We start from the raw sequence: 19,620 nt of genomic DNA, 5'->3' as shown, positions 1-19,620 counted from the left end.
AAGAGGTATTGAATAGAATTGGAGAGGAGAGAAATTTATGGCACAACTTGACTAGAAGAAGGGATCGGTTGGTAGGGCATATTCTGAGGCATCAAGGGATCACCAATTTAGTATTGGAGGGCAATGTGGAGGGTAAAAATCATAGAGGGAGACCAAGAGATGAATACACTAAACAGATTCAGAAGGATGGAGGTTGCAGTAGGTACTGGGAGATGAAGAAGCTTGCACAGGACAGAGTAGCACGGAGAGCTGCATTAAACACAACAACAACTACTACTACTGCTACTACTACTACTGCTGCTACTACTACTACTACTACTACTACTACTGCTGCTACTACTACTACTACTACTACTACTACTACTACTTACTCTTATTATTATTATTATTATTATTATATAGGGTATCTTTCTGATTACACAATTGACTGTTTAAAAAAGTGTGTTTCAGTACAATGGGTGAATTGAATGCTCCCACAGCAGGAAATTGTTCCAATAACACTGTGGCAAGGCTGCAACCTGTTGTGGCTCATGTGTCATAGAACTTACTAATCTCTCCAGTTTCCAATGTCTTTAATGGAAAATCACAAAATGACTCTATAGTCATGTGTAGGTTGATGGCAGAACATGACTTAACAGAAAGCGTTTCTGTAAAGAACTTTGGTCACACCTAACAGGTTTTCACACTCCACTGACAGTGAAACTGGGCCATTGGGATTTGCCTCTTGTAGTAGAGGGCAGTTTTTTCTGTAAAGAGTGAGTTAAACATTCCATTGATGACAGTACCATTAGACACAAAGCAAAAGCTCAAATTGGACAAGGATGTGGAAGGTAATAGGCTGTGTCCTTTTCAAAGGGACCAGTGCAGTATTTACAGAAAATCCAGACCTGAACAGCCAGATGAGGATTTCTACCCTGCATTTCCTAAATGTAAGCCCAGAAACTTAATGCTTGTACTGATTCATTTGTTCTCTCCTTTTTCAAACTATGGGTAGTCACAGAGGGAAAGAAAGGTCTCTGCTGGAAGACATTACCAAAGTAAGACATGGCTCCTTCCAAGGAATATATGTCAAAGGAGGGAAATGAATCCAGTGTGCATTTAGTGTGTATCTAAGGAGGCAGTGTCCACCAGGTAGAAATGGCCATCCCAGAAGCAAGAAGAACATGGACTGCAGTCAGCTTCTGGTTATGTCCCATATTGGTATGTGTGGTGTCTGATTGAGAGCTTAATGTTTGGAATCAAACAGAAGCACTAAACAAGAGACTTCTTCAGAGTTGTGATGAGCTTCATTGATGGCTTTCCAACCTGCACTGTATAATAGAGGGCAGTAATGTTGCCCTGGACAGATCAGGAGTGCACTGGAGATACGGGAAGTAGAGTATGTATTGAGTGTTCTTTTTTAGGCTAGGTGAAGCTCTGAGATTGAATTCTCTCATGACAAAATTTTTGTGTAAAACAGTCCCATTTTGTCATGTCAGATCTGGGTAAAATCTTGAGCTATTGACAAAATCCTCCACTGTCCTTGTCAGGAACTACTGACTATCGTGGTTTCTATTGTGATGACCATTTATAGCCCATAGATGGCTCTTGATTGGTCAACATACATCATCGTTACATCATGCAGAACATCTGGTTCACAATCAAGACAAAGAGAGAAGGCAAATGCCATTTTAGATGTTTTTATTGAACAGAAATCAGATGTAAACAAAAACCAATGGGCAGCCTCACCAATCTGGATGCTGCAAGCAGACACACACTGATTTATATGTGGTATACACAGTTTTCACAACCTTGTGCTGAAGAAAGCTGTTTTAAATACATTAATATGTAGAACTACTTCTGTTTGTGTTAAGGATCACCAGGAGTCTGAGGTTAATCATCTGAATTAAGTGTTCCAAAAGAATGGCTGTGGGGTTTGAGGTATAAAGTAATCACTATCCAAGAAATGAGAATCCAAAACTGTTTAAAAATCAAGTGATGATCTACCTGCTGTACTTCTACCTTTTTGCAGTGCTACATGTGCATCTACTTGGCTACTCTGCAGTGGCTGGCAGAGGGTTCATAGAAACTCTTTCAGACTACTTCTTGACCATTAAACTCTCAATTAACACATGGGAAGAATGAACATCTGAATCTTTTCATGCAAACTCTGATTTATGTTACTTTATTATGATGGTGGTTTCTCTCTATGTAGGTGGGAATCAACAAAATTTTTTCGCATTCAGAGGAGACAACTGTTGATAGAAATTTCATTAAAAGCTTCTACTGCAACAACAACCAACTTTGTTTTAATGATTGCTGCCCTAACTCAGAAAAATGAAGTAAGATTATAGTTTAACATCCTATTGAATTTTAGGTCATTAGAGATAGAGTACAATCTTTCAATGATTCAAGGAGGGGAAAGAAACTGGCTGAGCCCTTTAAAGGAACTATCCCAGAATTCACATAGAGAAATTTAGGGAAATAATGGATAACCTAAATCCGAATGGCTGGATGTGGATTTAAACTGTATTCCTCTCAAATGCAAGTCCTATGTGCTAACCACTGAACCATGTTGCTTGGTACCCCACTCTCTCCTTATTCTGCAATATTATAAAACAAGCTGCCCTTCCCTGAAGCTTTTTGATGTCCTCTGTCATGACTATCTGCCAAGGATCCCATATCACACAGCACTACTCCAGAAGAGGATTGACAAGTGTAGTGTAGCTGGTCTCTTTAGTAGATTTACTGCAATTCCTAAGCATTGTGTCAATAAAACACAGTCGGTGGTTCACCTTCCGTGCAACATTTTCTTTGACATTGTTCCAATTTAAGTAGTTTGTAATTGTAATCCCCAGGTATTTAGCTGAATTGACAGTGTTCAAATTTGTGTGATTTACCATGGAATCAACAGTGAACACGTTTTATTCAGTACTATTTATGTCAGTCCTAAAACGTCTAAGCAAAAATACAAGTTAACTGGAGAAATTCATTTTACACTATTTACAATGTAATTAAGAAATGTATGTGTTCACTTGGTTAGTGTTAATTCAATACCAACAGTTTTATTCTGTAACCTTCATTGTGTATACAGTCCAAAAAACCAATGACTCTGATAAATGTAAATGGCACCTAAAATAAATTTTAAAGTAAAAATATAAATGAGCACTAAATTTCCCTCATAGTTTTACATTTATATATCTATGATTATGAATGTTAAATCATTATTGTTACAACTGTTGGGCCTTCATAATAATTGTAATGGGAATATGAATTCCATCACAAACAAATAATGTTTTCAGTAAAAGGTTCTCATTGAAACAGTAAAAAAAAGTCTTAGTTGGAACACAAATTCCTGTGAAAAAGTATTCATCACAGAACATCTACAAAACAACTACAGTACAGTAATAATGTACTGTAGTCTGTTGTCTTTGTTAGACAGCACCAGAACTGAACCTCTTCTATGACCTCCAGTACTCTGGCTCGGGACAGCTTCAATCTTCTGGCCATACATATGAGCTCAAATTAGCATCCAGTCTACTGCTCACTCATCACATTCACTCTAACATTAAACTAAAAACAAGTTACCAATTTCAAATGAACTATTGTAAAAATAAATAAATAAATAAATACATTGATAACTACATCTAGATCTACATATATACTCTGCAAACCACTGTATGGTGCATGGTACCCTGTACCACAACTAGTTATTTCCTTTCCTGTTCCACTTACAAATAGAGCAAGAGAAAAATGACTGTCTGTATGCCTTTGTATAAGCCTGGATTTCTTTTTTCTTGTCTTTGTGGTCTTTACAAGTGATGTACTTTAGTGGCTGTAGAATAGTTCTGCAGTCAGCTTCAAATTTTCTCAATAGTGTTCCTCAAAAAGAACACCACCTTCCCTCGAGGGATTCCCATTTGTTTTCTCAAAGCATGTCCATGATACTTACATGCTGTTCAATCTTAATGGTAACATCTGTACCAGCCTGCCTCAAATCTGCTTCAATGTCTTCCTTTAATCTGTCCGGGGAGGATCCCAAACACTCGAGCAGTACTCAAAAACAGGTTGCACTAGTGTACTTCTTGTGGTCTCCATTACAAATGAACCACACTTTCCTAAAATTCTCCCAATAAACCAAAGTCGACCATTCGGCTACCCTGCTACACTGCTGACATGGTTATTTCATTTCATATCACTTTTCAGTTTTACCCCTAGCTGTTTAATAGATGTGACTGTGTCAAGCAACACACTACTAATGCTGTATTCAAACATGGGTTTCTTTTTCCTAATCATCTGCATTAACTTAAACTTTCAATGTTTAGAGGTAGCTGCCATTCATCACACCAACAATAAATTTTGTCTAAGTCGTCTTGTATCCTGTTACAGTTACTTAATGTCAGCACCTTCCGATACACCATAGCATCATCAACAAAAAGCTACAGATTGCTGCACATTTGGTCCACAAGGTTATTTATGTATATAGAAAATGACAGTGATTTCAATACACTTCTCTGGGTCATTTTTGAAAATACCTTTGTCTCTGGCAAACATTTGCCATTGAGTGCAATGTAATGGTTTCTGTTAGTTAAGAAGTATTCAATAGAGATATTACAAAAGAAACTAAATTCATAAAGCTGTACACTGAGTTCAGTGCCTTAGATCAGAGTTTGATCTCCATAATGATGCAAGTGGTGATATATATATATATATATATATATATATATATATATATATATATATATATATATATATATATATATATATATATATATCCTGACCAATATAAATGAATATATTGTAATACAAAAAAACACTCCCAAATAAATGCACTGTAGCCATTAATGTAGCCAGAACTATTCGGGTGATAAAATGCTACCACTGTATTACTGTTAACATTACCCATTCTACATGGCAGCCAACAAATTTTACATCCATGAATAGTAATCCTGCTCCCTATATCTCATGAGTAAAAAATGTCAATGTTGTATGCCATTGTTGGCTGGGATATCCCATGGGATGGGTTCAGCTGCCTGTAAGAGGTGTTCTTTCTCCACACGCATTGGCCCCTATCATTATGTGGCCCCTATCATTATGAATATATATTGTGTCATATGTGTATTTGTAGATTGCAGGTGAGTGTATATAGTGTAGTGCTATTTTTCTGTTGGATGATGACAAAAAGAGGAGGGAGAGTGATAAACCTGGTGCCAGTACATATCCTACTCCTCTTGAATAGTATCAAGAAGGCCACCAGGCTTAATGTCCCCTTCCAATGCATGGATCACCAACAGTGTCACATGCTGTCACTTCATGAGACACTGTAGAGAAGTTTGCCATGAGACACTGTAGAGAAATTTGGAACTGAACCCAACATACTCGTGAAAGACAGGTGATAAGGAACTTTCAGCCACCACCTCTTCTCCCCTTGCTGGCCAAATACTGGTAGTGAGAATTTTAACCATTGTCAGGATTCAAACCATCTTGCCTCCATGTCAAGTGCCACCACACTGACATTCGTTAGCAACCTTGGGTATGGAGGTGAGTATCTCATCAGTCATCACGTAGGAACCTTATATTTTACTCTCCCTTCCCATTAATCAGCACATCTTTAATATTACTACTAAATAAACAAATAATTGCCATCTTTAAAATTAAGAAAACAGTAAATACTTCCCCCCATAATTCTTCAGTGAACATTCACAAATGCAGCAAAACAATATCAATTAATACAAATAAATATTATACAAACAGCATAAACAGTAAAACATTGTTAATCATAATTAATTCTTACACCATCAACACTCAGTCACTGAATCACACGCTCAGCACATTGTGCAGGCTTCTTAAACTTTAAGATACACATGAGTTTCTTTAATTTTAGCTAAAACTCGGTCTCACTGTCAAATATGGACTATTTTACACTCTTATAATGCTTTCTGTTCCTTTTTACAGCCCCTTTCTTTCCTTTAATAATTCATAGTGAATTTCCTAAAATATATACACTGATGGGAAAAAAAGACAACACCAGAAAATACTTAATGTAGAGTAATGAAACTTCAGAAATACATTTTTGTAGGTAACACATTGAAGTGATTAACTTTGCAAGATCACAGGTTAATTTTAGGGCGAGATAAGCCATTGCAAATGTGAAATGGTGGTACATTAATAACCAGTGTAGCCACCAAAATGCAAAATGCAGGTATGTAGACGTGCATGCATTTTGTTATACAGATGCCAGATGTCAGTTTGTGGGGTGAAATTCCATGCCTGTTGCACTTGGTCTGTCAATACAGGGACTGATAATACTATTTGTGGATGACACTGTAGTTTTCATCCAATGGTGGGCCATATGCGCTCAATTGGAGTCAGATCTGGTGAGCGAGCAGGCCAAGGCAGCATGTCGACACCCTGTACAGCGTGTTTGGTTACAACAGTGGTGTGTGGGTGAGCTTTATGTATTGGAAATACTCCCTGGAATGCTGTTCATGAATGGTAGGACAACAGACCAAATCCCCAGAATGATATACAGATCTGCAGTCAGGGTGCATGGGATAACCATGAGAGTGCTCCTGCTGTCATACAAAATTGCATCCTAGACCATAACTACAGGTGTAGGTCCATTGTGTCTAGCATGCAGACTGGTTGATTGCAGACTCTCAGCTGATCTTCTAAGTAACACATAGCCATCACTAGCACCACAGACCTCCACCCTTCCCTCTAATGAGCTCTTGTTTGACACCACTGAAGTCACTAATGGTGGTAGTTTGGTGTCAGTGAAATGCATGCTACCGGGTATCTGGCTTGGATGCAGTTCCACAAAACTGGAGCACTGTTGTAATTGGAGTATTTTGCAAAAAAAAAAAGGGTCACAGGCAAGACATAAAAATACTTGTTTTGTAAATATAACCGCCTTTTCCTGCTGCCACTTAATTTATTTTTCCCTGACGTGTTTCACCTTTTTCTTGCTCTAAGGCATCATAGGTGGGATCTATAATGATACAGTTTTGCTATTTTTAGATTATCAAACAGCTCACGTCTCAATTTTTATGTTCAAAAGCGACTTTTCTTTTGTGTGTGTGTGTGTGTGTGTGTGTGTGTGTGCGTGTGTGTGTGTGTGTGTGTGTGTGTGTGTGTGTGTGTGTGTGTGTGTTGGGGGGTGGGGGGTTGAGCTATAGGGTGTTGAATATGAATGTACTAGCTGTTAGCTAGTGGTTGAAAGCTTTGCTGACAGCTGATCTGACTTTTTGTTTCAAATTTCTGAGGAGGGGTTCATGGATAAGTGAGTGTAAGGATGTTGAGTGGTGTTATTATTATATTGGATGGTATTATTATGTTAAACCTCTTTGGGAACATTATTCTGTTATTTTATCTATTATCGTAAACAATGTGTACTTGATAGTTCAACAGGGTTTTCCTTTCAGCTTTGGTTTTCTGTATGTGGTAATTTTCTTGCAGGGTTAGGAGGTGTTTTTTGTTGTTGATTCTAGTTATTTTCATGTCTTTTCTCTAGTGGTTGGTCTGTGGTCATGTTCTCTTACGTGTTCTGCAAATGTTTCCTGGCTCTCATGTGTTCTTTCTATCTGACATAAAATGTTGTACCTTTTTTTTGTATGTATCTGCCTTCGCAAGTGTTACACTGTAGTTGATACCAGCTTTCTGATATAGGTCTCTGTGTTTTGCCCATTGTAACCTTTATTTTGTGCTATCTGTATTATTATGTCCAGTTCCTTTTGGTAGTTTTCTTTGGCGAGAGGCACTGTGTTGAGCCTATGGAGCATGTGTTGAATTGCTGGTTGCTTTTGTGAGTGTGGGTGGTTTGAGGATTGGGGAATGGTAATGTCCATTGCTGTGGGTTTATGGTAAATTTCAAACATATGCTTATTGTTTTGTTTTTTGATTGTTACAGCCAGAAAGTTAATTTGGTTGTTCTGTTCTCTTTCAATTGTGTATTTTATATTTTACGTATCTTGTTGATGTCAGTATGTAGTTTTTCAATTTTTGTTTGTGGTTCATGTATTAAGCAGAGGATGTCAACCATACACCTGAACCAATATAATATGTTATATTCTTTTGCTACTATTTTTGTGAAAATGATCAGTTCAATATGGTTTACAAAAATATTTGCTAAGGCTCCTGAAACTGGGGACACCATTGGTAATCCATCTTCTTGTAATTACTTCCAGTTCAATAATGAATTGTATTTACAAACAGATGAACCACAAACAAAAATTGAAAAACTATGTACGGACATAAATAAGATACATGACACTATAAAATTCACTTGACTTGGCTAATAAAGTGCTAGTGCAACCTCCAGATCAGATGAGAGGAAATGCAGATCACAGCTAATCCTAAGTAATTAATTTTTTTCATAAAAAATAGTGACATGAACTGTTTGGTAATATAAAAAACAGAACTGCATTGCTGTAGATCCCACTGATGATGCCTTAAAGCAAGAAAAAGGTGAAACACGTCTGGGAAAAATAAATTAAGTGGCAGCTGGAAAAGGCAGCTTCCTTTACAAAACAAGTATTTTTGTGCTTGCTGCGGAGGATGGCCACACAAACAAACTTGTTAAGACATAAAAAAACTGTACCTCTATCAGTTTGATCTCTGTAATGTACAAAATGTTCACTAAAGTTATCAGCAACCTTGTAGGGAAAGACAATGAATTTTAATATGACAAAGGAACCAACATGCTTTAAAAGTGAATACAGCACAACTGACCTTTTGAAAGTTGTGAACAAAATTATAAAACAAAGCAGTGAGTATTACATACCAGCTTGCTTCAGTTCGTAGGGTTTGAGAAAATTTTTGTCACTGTATTAACAGCCCTTCGAAACCAAGGCACTGATACAACCTAGGTTAATATAGTGAAGAATAGGCATGCTAATGCTACAGCTTCCATTAGACTTCATCAGGATAGTGGATTTTTTTAGGAAATTCGAGAAATTGGGCAGAAAGATTCCATGTCAACAAAATAATTCATAGAAGCCCAAAGGAAGTTTTTCTATGTCCATGTCTACATCTACATCTACATGATTGCTCTGCTGTACACATTTAATTGTTTGGCAGTGGGTGCACAGAACCACTTTAAGAATATTTCTCTGCTGTTCCACTCTTAAATAGTTCCACTCTTAAATAGTACTTGGGGGAGCTCTGATTTCTATTATTTTATTGTAATAGTAATTTCTCTTTATGTAAGTGGGAGTGAACAAAATATATTAGCATTCAGAGGAGAAAGTTCGTGATCTAAAATTTTTCAAAAGATAAAGGCACAACAAAAGACACCTTGACTGCCACGCCAACTCGCTTTGCATGTCTGTGACACTCTGTCCCCTTAATTCACAATAATACAAAATGAGCTGCCCTCCTTTGATATTTTTCAAAATCCTCCATAAATCCTATCTGGTAATGTTCCCATACCATGAAGCAGTACCCCAGAGGAGGATGGACAAGTGTGGTGCAGGCTGTCTATATATTTAATTTTTGCACCTTTTAAACATTTTCTATGTTATGATTCTAATTGAAGTTGATCCTTTAAATTTTGGTACACAACTGCAGCAACAATGCTTAGAGTTACTGGAAGGGACAGGAAAACGAACAGATGGACCACAGAACAGAATGGACTGGACGTTGGAGCTATGACTGTTATCAGAATGAAATGGAGGTTGGTGGGACACATAACCAGGCAAATGAACAGTATTAGCACCAAGCAAGTTATCTGCTGAATTTCAAGATGTAAGAAGAGACTGAGATAGAAACCTGACATATGATGGGTTAATGACGAAAAATATTCAAGAGCAACATGAATTTATATAGGTGAAGTCCATATTACATTAAAAAGTCTAAAGATGATTGTTATCCATTGGTAAACATTGAGTGGTTCATAATGAGAGTGATGATGTTGGTGACCAGGCCATGTGTTTGACTGTGGCATTTTCTTGTTGTTTGTACTCATTATGTTGAACTCATTCCATATTCCAAAGTTCCCCCTCCAATTTGCTTCCATTGTGTTGTGGTTTGTGTGTGTGTGTGTGTGTGTGTGTGTGTGTGTGCGTGTGTGTGTGTGTGTGTGTGTGTGTGTGTGTGTGTGGGAGCGCGCGCGCGCGCGGAGGGGGAGGGGGGTCATGTTAAAGGTATAGGTATGCCTGTGTATGTGTGAGAGAGAGAGCTAGTAGACAAGTTGATGGAATTGTAGCCAAACACTTTAGCATAAACTTCTTCAACTTCTGTACTTTTCTTGCCAACTGTGCATTTTTTATTGTGCAATGTGCAAATTTAAGCTGAAATATATCATTCCTTAAATATTTCAGGTTGTGTTTATATTAACTGGTGACTGTAATGATGCAGATAAACTCAATTACCAGGTTTATGAAGATATTGCAGCCACAAGCTTAGGACAAGTTTTCCATCTCAATAAAACTGATGTGAAAGAGGTTTGTAAATTTTTTTTCATATAATGTAATTATGTTTTGCTTTGGTTGTATGTTACTGCAGACATAATAAATAATTTCAGCAGAATTTTTGCAAATTATCTAACAGTTTTAATGTAGTGATTCTTGAGTTTCTCCCGGCATATTTGATAATCAAAATATCCACGGGTGTACTGCCGGTCAAGAGAATCTACCCCAGGAATTGGAACATCTGAGAACTGTATTTCGAAAAAATGAGTACTCAGAGTGGCAGATTCAACATGCTCTCCGCCCAACCACTACAGCACAACCTGTGGAGATGGATGAAATCACGAGGGAGGAGATAGGCACTGCGTTTATTCCATATACAGGCGCACTCTTGGGGAAAATCACCCGCATTTTGAATAAACACTGGGTCGGAACTGTGTTTTGTCCTCCGAATAAAACTCATGCACTGGTGGGGAGCACTGAAGATGACCTCGGTTTGAGGAAGGCCGGCGTGTACCAGATTCCGTGTCAATGTGGCAATTCGTATATTGGTCAGACGATGCGTACCGTCAAGGATCGATGCTGTGAACACCAGAGGCACTCTCGACTAATGTATCTGAGCAAGTCGGCGGTCACTGAACATTGTTTGTCAGAAAATCATGCTATGAAGTATGAACGCACAAGGATTCTGGTACAGGCGTCGAGATATTGGGACAGCGTTGTTAGAGAGGCCATCAAAATTTGCACCAATGACGACCTCATAAACCATGACTGTGGCTATAATCTTAGCAAGGCTTGGGAGCCAGCGATTGGGTTAATCAAGAGTAAATCGAGCAAACGTATAGTTGTGATGACCACGGCGGACAGAGCCATCACACCAACATCATCTCAGACACCGTCCCAATCTGTTCCACCTCGCGACCGTGGCACGGGGCGCGGACAGCGGAGGGAGCATGCCACGGGCGGAGGGTATTTAAATCAGCCGCCACTGCGACCGAAACCAGTTCCCTCTGAGCAGCCATAGCGTATGGATCTCCGTGCCGGTACATTCACAGGAGCTCAGTCCGTCAGTTCACCTGATGATGGCGACATGTATGATCGCCTAAATATTGTTCCTGTTTGACACTGTAGACCGGCAGTACACCCGTGGATATTTTGATTAGTTTTAATGTATCCTTTCACTAGAACAGTTTTTTTGTTACAAGAGATTTAACTTACACCCAATGCCAGGTGGAGTTATATAATATACATATTTACTGTTCATTTATGCTATAAACAGTTTGTAATGAACAAAACTGATAAGTTGGAAAATAGTTTGTAGACTTAAGTAGTACCTAGCTACACGAGTGAGATAATGTGTCCCATGCTGGTGGATGATGAACAGTTCAAGGACTGCTCCATAGTGTCTCATGAGTTTAATCATTGAGTTCATATTACTGTAATAAGAGGTCAGAGAGTTTCAACAGTTGGGAAAACTACTTGAGCTGAGAGAGGCATGCTTTTGCACCTACTTGGGGACAATTACGGGAGATGAATTCAGAACTTTAGATGGAAGTAATGTACAAGGATACGTGGCCAGAGTGAATGTTAGTGTGAAAGATTGAATTAACTTCCATAAAATTTTGGGATTGCTGAAGAACGACTTGAAAAGAGCAGGTGATTTGGTAAAGAGAAGATAAAGTGGCCCAGCAAAGATGGAGGACTACCAGAACAGAGAGAGATCAGTCTTGAAGGATACCCGTCAGTACCTGGACATTTATAAGCTGATCATGAGGCTACTCATATTTATGGGGTTGGCTATGTGAAGGTAGCTAAACAGTGCATTCTGCAAGAACTGGCAATTGCATTGGAAGAAAATGAGGGAGCCCGACAGAGATGGGGGACATTGAGGACACAAAGAGAGCTGTCTTGTGGGATGCCCATCAGTACCTCGGCTGATCATGAGGCTACCCATAACTATGGCATCTGCTAGGTGGAGGCAGCTAGATAATGTATTTTGCAATGTAGGAGGTGATGCATGAGCCTATAGCGTCCATATGCAGAATCTGCTTTCTACAGCTCTTCCATAGCTGTGACAGAGTGAAATATATTGCAATATTTCAGTATGAAATCAATGTCAACTAAATCCATTTTAGATACAAGACTTGAAACAGAATGTTAATTAAGGATAGTATAAGTGACTTAAATAACATTTCAATAATCTTCTGAACTGTGTGACTAACTCTTACGAGTCCAAGGCAAAGGTTTCAGACACTAAAAAAATGGTATTGATATCAAAGAACTTAACGCTATTTTGTCGAAAGTCGACATGTTGAGAAACGTGGCTGTTGTACTTAAGGTTTATAATTTATATAAATCAAAGAACTTTATTTTTCCTGTATTAATTTAGTTTGTGCAGTCATGTGTCTGACTCAAATGTATAAACAACAATATGGTGCTGTCATAAAACTATTTGCTTTAGACAGTTCATTGATAATGAAAATAGATCATGAAGTTGGTATGGACTTATAAGGAGGCTGCTGCTTTATATCAGATTATCAAGAAATGGGATGTTGATCTCAAATGTGGCTGTGCATCTCACAAAGGTGATTCACATGAAGGATGTCATAAAACTGTAATAATAGGCAACAACATCAAGAAAGAATGTGTCTCACTATTCCATGATCGATGATTAAAAATAGCTGGTGCCATAGGCATATCAAAGAAAGGAATGTGGCACATTTTACACCGAATAATTGATGAGCTTGCTTTGTGAAAGATAAGTGCTGCATTTGTTGAACACTGAGCAAAATAAAGGATAGATTGAAAACATAAACAGTGTCTGAACTGTTATAAAAAGTAGACGTCTTATTTTGTATCAGATTTGTTACTTTGGATGAGACATAGGTCCACCATGACTAATGTTCTCTGGGGTGTTAGAGGGATCCTTCTTATTGATTACCTCACAAGGTACAAAACAATGACTGATGAATGCTACACAAGTCTTCTGAATGAGTTGAATGAAGTAACACATGAGGATACACCTTGATTAGAAAAGAAAAAAAAATCATTTTACACGAAGAAAATGCACTTGCCTATTAATGAGCATTGGCAATGGATAGCTGGGAGAGTTGAAGTATGAACTATTGTCCCACCACTGTTTACCAGATATGGCACCTTTTGATTTCTGCCAGTTGACACATTTTAAGTAATTTGTGGTTGGAAAGCATTTTGATGCCAATGAGAAAGTTATTGCAGCTATAGATTGTTATTATTTTGCAGATGTTAAAAATCACAAGGGATGGAAACTACTCACTAGAAAAATATTTGGGAAATTGCTTCAATCTAAAAGGGTACTACATCAATAAGTAAGTGCATTTTTTTTATAGAAAAACACAGTTACTCATCTCTGGGTTGACAACTTTTCATCTTACTCTCATGAGACAATCATGTACAAGAACTCACAAATTAAGTGTTTGTTCAATTCATGGCCATAACTACACTTTAATATTATCACAGAATGACCAGAATTTTGATAGCATGCTTACAAATTAAATGGACCCTTTAAACTTGTGTATTCCATGCATGCAACACGAAGCACAAGTGGAGCTTGACAGCCTCTGGAATGGAGAATAGTGGTCTTGATACATTACACAGAATTTTATATAATGAAACAAATATTATGTCAAAAAGAATATCCCAAACCTCTGTAACATTAATTCACAATAACTGGCAAGAAACAAACAATGTGATTTAGAGACCACACAACAATACAATCGTTTCATTATGCTGCATGATACCTGTAGCAATGTGATAGCAAAATTTTGATCAGAAAATGTGACAAAAAAAGTGTACAGCAGAAATTTTTATGGGAATTACAAGATCTGAGAAATGATTCAACATTTAGATTACCATAGTCAATGAAATTGAATACAGCAACTGTGTGCATCAACATGTTTCATATTTGTGAAATGAATGACAACCAGATCTACATCTGCAGATATAACTCTCAAGTTACCAGCAAAGTGAAAAAATAAAGGTACAAAGCAAACACATTTGAAAAATATGAAGAAGTTTATTATAACAGGTAAAACTTCCAAATCTGTGATATTTATAGTGGTAGTGGCAGTCAAAATGAGGATACAGCGTAAGTTATGTGGCACACAATTAAGTTCTTTGCAAGAACTAGAGAAAGCTTTTGACTGGGTCCTGGATTCTTATAGAATCACTGAATTGTACATAATGCATTTCATAATACTTAATGATAGTTATATGATACTGTATGTTACCAGTGAAGAAGTAGAGTGCTGAATTATTCTACGAAATCTGCTATGAACTGTGTTATACTCCTAATGATCATGAAGGCAGTGCACTGAGAGAGGCTTAACCATAGGTCTCTTCCAGTTATTAACCTGTTTCACATTTATGAGATAATTGGTGATAAGATGTAGCTGTCAGTTTGCTAAGAGGAAAATAATAATGTGAGGCATACATTAAAAAAAAAAAAATGAAATAATTAAATTCCCATCCCAAACATGCACCACTAACTTGTCCTCCATTCAGCAGTGGCAAGTAAAGAAGTTTCTTTTGGCAGCCAAAATGTGGGGATCATAGCAACATGCTGACTGTTCAGTGCATAACAGCTCTTTTAAGAAACATACTATGCTAAACTGTTCTGTCTTTCTGCTCTCTGACACTTTATTTTTAAGGTGGACTGATTTGCTAACAGCAGAAATTCATCAGGGAGATCAATAAGCCAGAGCTGGTGCACTTCTTCTGATAATCGGAGATAGGACCATACGTGCTACTGCTCTATTTCTGTGGTCATGGAATGTTTTATATAGAGAAATTATCCAATGTTAGAAACACACACGTAAACAAAGAAGGTTTGCACATTAAACTTTCACTAGATCTTTCTGCCATGTGAGCTTTGGCTTAATTTACCCATACATAACTCGGAATATATGCATATGACTCTACTTACTGTATGTAATATGTTACAGAATGCTGGATAGTTGGAAGAACATAGAGTAAGTTCTGTAATGCCAATTACTTTGGCTGCCAAGAAAGTAGAGAACCTGGCAAAATGCTGGCTGTCCAGTGCTTCACAAATATTTAAGGGGACCTTCCTTATTCAAGGAGTATATAACTTTATATACAAAGAGAATAGTTTTACTCATGAAGCTGTAAACAGACAGTCAGTCAACTGTTCCACTTTTATAGTGTGTCATGTGAATTATTATGCATTGCTTCTATTTTCTGTTGCTTTATTTTTGACAGAGTTACTTATTCTGTGTAACATTGTTTCAGGTTTTAAATTATGTGAGGGAATCTTTTGGACTGGACAATTATGATGACAATGAACAGAAGGTTGATCTGTTGTCAGTTAACAAACCCAATGCAACAAAGGATGAGCAACACAATCTTTATATAGATGAATCAGTAAAAGAGTTTACAGTTTCTGTGTCAGGCAAGAACTCAGAACTTGCACTTGTGAATCCTGATGGTGAAGATATCAAGGGTCCACCGAAAGCAAATCCATTGCTTAATTTAAAAAATGTTAAAGTAATTAATGTCGAGCAACCCGAACCAGGAGAATGGAAAGTCAAAGTCAGTAGTGAATCAGGACATACTGTCCGTTCTAAAGGTGTTAGTGATATAAACTTTGCACATGGGTTCTCAAGGGTAGCAACAGATAAGTTCAAGGAAACCTCTCACAGGCCACTCAAAGGTATGATTGTTTCTGTAATTATGGAGAGCATGTTGTTTGTGTATTACGAGGATTGAGAGAGAGAATGAAATACTCTTTCCTTCACTTCACTTCTCATGTACTTGAATATGGTGCTAACTTTTTGTTCTTGGTTTTCTCTGTGGTATGGAATTACCAACTGACAACCTCTGTATATGTAATACTACTAAGCACTGATAGTGCTGAACTACTTCACAAGTGCATTAAAAAATTAACCCTTTTGCAAATCAGATGATTCATCTTATCTGTGGTTCATATACATCTATATACAGGGTGTACCACTCAAACCTCCCTGGTTTCAAGGACCCAGTAGATACGACAATGAAAAATGCACCACATTGTAGAGCATCTCAAAGAATTTATATTCTCATGTCAGAAGTGCCAAGTATTGTCACCAGAGTGCAGTATGGTTACATGAAGTGAAAATGGCAACACTACAGTAGTTTCTTCATGTGGGGATTCATGAAGGACCACATGTATGCAACCAAAGCGGACGATATTCCTACGTTGTGACATCATATCACTAGTGCGATTTCAACAATAACAGAGAAAATGTTACAAACTACTTGGCAAGAAATTGAATACAGACTTGATATTCTTTGTGCTACAAATGGTTCACATGTAGAGGCATATAGGTGATAAATAAATAAATTCCTTGAGATGCTCTACAATGTGGTGGATTTTTCACTGTCATATCTACTGTGGTTTTTTCCTCTTGGTCTTTGAAATCAGGGAGGTTTGAGTGGGACACACTGTATTGTGCAACATTTTTGAAGGACATTTTGCAGGTGATAAGGGACCTTAAATGATTATCTACTCGTATCTTATGATAAGACCATTACTCTTGAAGATTTTACTGTTAATAAGAGCCAATTCATGTCACTTGCTGTTAGAAAGTTTGGAAGCTTGTATTAAGCATGAGTATTAATGCACATACTTTGGAATCTTGCTTGTATTTTATGCTGGCAGTAACTACTACTTATGTTGTTTAATGATGGACTCAGCTTCATTTCTATGATACACTTGCACAACATATAAAGAAACATAGTTAAGTTATACATACACAGTGAGTATATTGTGAAATATTTTTACTAACAAAAGTTTCATCCAAAATTACCCTATCCAAGTCCATGACAGGCTTAAATACACCAACCACAATATTATAGTAAGATTTTTATCAGCTACACTCAGTGCACAAAAACCCATAACTATAATTCAAATTAAATAATCTGATAGTTGACTAGTTAACTGTGAAGCATTTTTAACAATTTACTAATGATATATAAACCATGAATAATTTTTTTTTTGTGGCCAGATGTGCTGTGCTTTCTCCATTAAATATTTTCATCCAAGCATACTCTCAGAAATTTACAGTTATCATCATCTACTGCTAAAATTGTACACACATCAAAAAAAGTTTTGCATCAACCCAGTTCCCAGAATTGCTGAAGATAAACGTTGACTGTGGATATTGTATCACAGACACAGTCCCTTTGACTGTTCAGAGATGTCACTAAACCCGCCCAAAGATGTAAACAACCATGCATGAGCAGTGCCTATTAGACAGAGGGAGTCTGACGGCCAAACATTTCCAATCATTGCACCAGGAAGGAGGTACACGGCTTGTGTTGCCTGTAGTTCAACCATGCCTAGATGGTCAAAATCATGATTCTATTGCATCCACATTATTACTTTATGGCAGGAAGGGCTGTCAACAAGGGAAGTGTCCAGGCGTTTCGGAGTGAACTAAAGCAATGTTGTTCAGATATGGGGGAGACACAGAGAAACTGGAAGTGTCAATGACATGCCTCACTCAGGCCACCCAAGGGCTACTACTGCAGTAGATGACTGCTACCTACAGATTAAGTCTCGGAGGAATCCTGATGGCAACACCACCATGTTGAATAATGTTTTTCGTGCAGCCGCAGGACATCGTGTTATGACTCAATCTGTGCGCAATAGACAGCATGGTGCGCAGCTTCACTCCCGACGTCCATCGCAAGGTCAATCTCTGTAACCACTACATCATGCAGCATGGTACAGATGGGCCCAACAACATGCCAAATGGACTGCTCAGGATTGGCATCACATTCTCTTCACCAATGAGTGTCGCAAATGCCTTTAACCAGACAGTTGTTGGAGACATGTTTGGAGGCAAGCCGGTCAGGCTGAACACCTTAGACACACTGACCAGCGAGAGCAGCAATGTGGAGGTTTCCTGTTGTTTTGGGGTGGCATTATGTGGGGCTGATGTACACCACTGGTGGTCATGGAAGGTGCCATAATGGCTGTATGATGCGTGAATGCCATCCTCCGACCCACAGTGCAACCATATTGGCAGCTCACTGGTGAGGCTTTCGTTTTCATGGATGACAATTCATGCCTCCATTGTTCACATCTTGTGAATGACTTCCTTCAGGATAATGACATCGCTTGACTAGAGTGCCCAGCATGTTCTCCAGACATGAACTGTATCGAACATATCTGGGATAGATTGAAAAGGGCTGTTTATGGGCGATGTGACCCACCAACGACTCCAAGGGATATACGCCAAATCACCACTGAGGAGTGGGACGATCTGGACCAACAGTGCCTTATGAACTTGTGGATAGTATGCGATGACAAATACAGGCATGCATCAATGCAAGAGAACATGCTACTGGGTATCAGAGGTACCGGTGTGTACAGCAATCTGGAACACCACCTTTGAAGGTCTTGCTGTATGGTGGTTTAACATGCAATGTGTGGTTTTCATGAGCAATAAGAAGAGCGAAAATGATGTTTATGTTGATCTCTATTCCAATTTTTTGTACAGTTACCTGAACTCACGGAACCAAGGTTATACAAAACCTTTTTTTTTTATGTGTGTACATTTATAATTTACACGCAGTTTAAAACTGGGACACACTTCAGTTATATTGAGTGTGAAGAAGTCAACATTTTCTTACTGTCTTTGCCAAGAATAAGAGTGAGGTGTTATCTGCAAACATACAGTGCAGTGAGAGTTTTGTGCTTCATCATTAATATAAATGAGAAGCAGTACAGAACTATAAGTTTGAGTTGTGGGGAATGACCTGCTGTGTTTTTTTCTGGTTTCAAAATTAATAATTTTATCATAAATGTTAAGCCATCTGCAGGAATCTTCCCCAGTCACCCGATATTGTAAGCCACGTATATGTTGCAGGTTCATTGATGATATCTTCATGCTCTGAATCCAGGGTGTAGACACCATACTGTCATCCCTGTTCGATCTTAACACATTTCCCCCAGTCTGTTTCAACTGGTGGCCTTTGTCTCAGGGTATACCATCTACCTGGACATTTAGCTCCAACTCTCAAATGACAACATTTAACCCTCTGTTCATATAAAAGCTACCAACTAACAACAGTGCCTTCACTTTGATAGCTGCCATTCATTCCTAAACAAAACTTTCTCTCATACAAACTATCTACTTGCAGATAGTGCATCTGCAGTGACAATCAATCCATTGCTCTGTATTCAAAATGT

At 38.0% G+C, this 19,620-nt stretch overlaps 1 protein-coding gene across 1 annotated transcript in view; it reads left to right on the top strand.

The window, feature by feature from the left end:
* LOC124723147 (hemicentin-1-like) overlaps positions 1-19,620 on the top strand; it is a 754,903-nt gene that overhangs the window by 149,484 nt on the left and 585,799 nt on the right. Inside the window, exons 4-5 of the mRNA XM_047248337.1 lie at positions 10,299-10,421; positions 15,675-16,095. Coding sequence (XP_047104293.1) covers positions 10,299-10,421; positions 15,675-16,095 — 544 coding nt within the window. The remainder of the gene's footprint in view (positions 1-10,298; positions 10,422-15,674; positions 16,096-19,620) is intronic.

The sequence above is a fragment of the Schistocerca piceifrons genome, chromosome X (genome assembly GCF_021461385.2).
Source record: "Schistocerca piceifrons isolate TAMUIC-IGC-003096 chromosome X, iqSchPice1.1, whole genome shotgun sequence".
NCBI lineage: Eukaryota > Metazoa > Arthropoda > Insecta > Orthoptera > Acrididae > Schistocerca > Schistocerca piceifrons.
The sequence above is the reverse complement of the archived record's forward strand: the minus strand, read 5'-3'. Positions and strand labels throughout refer to the sequence as shown.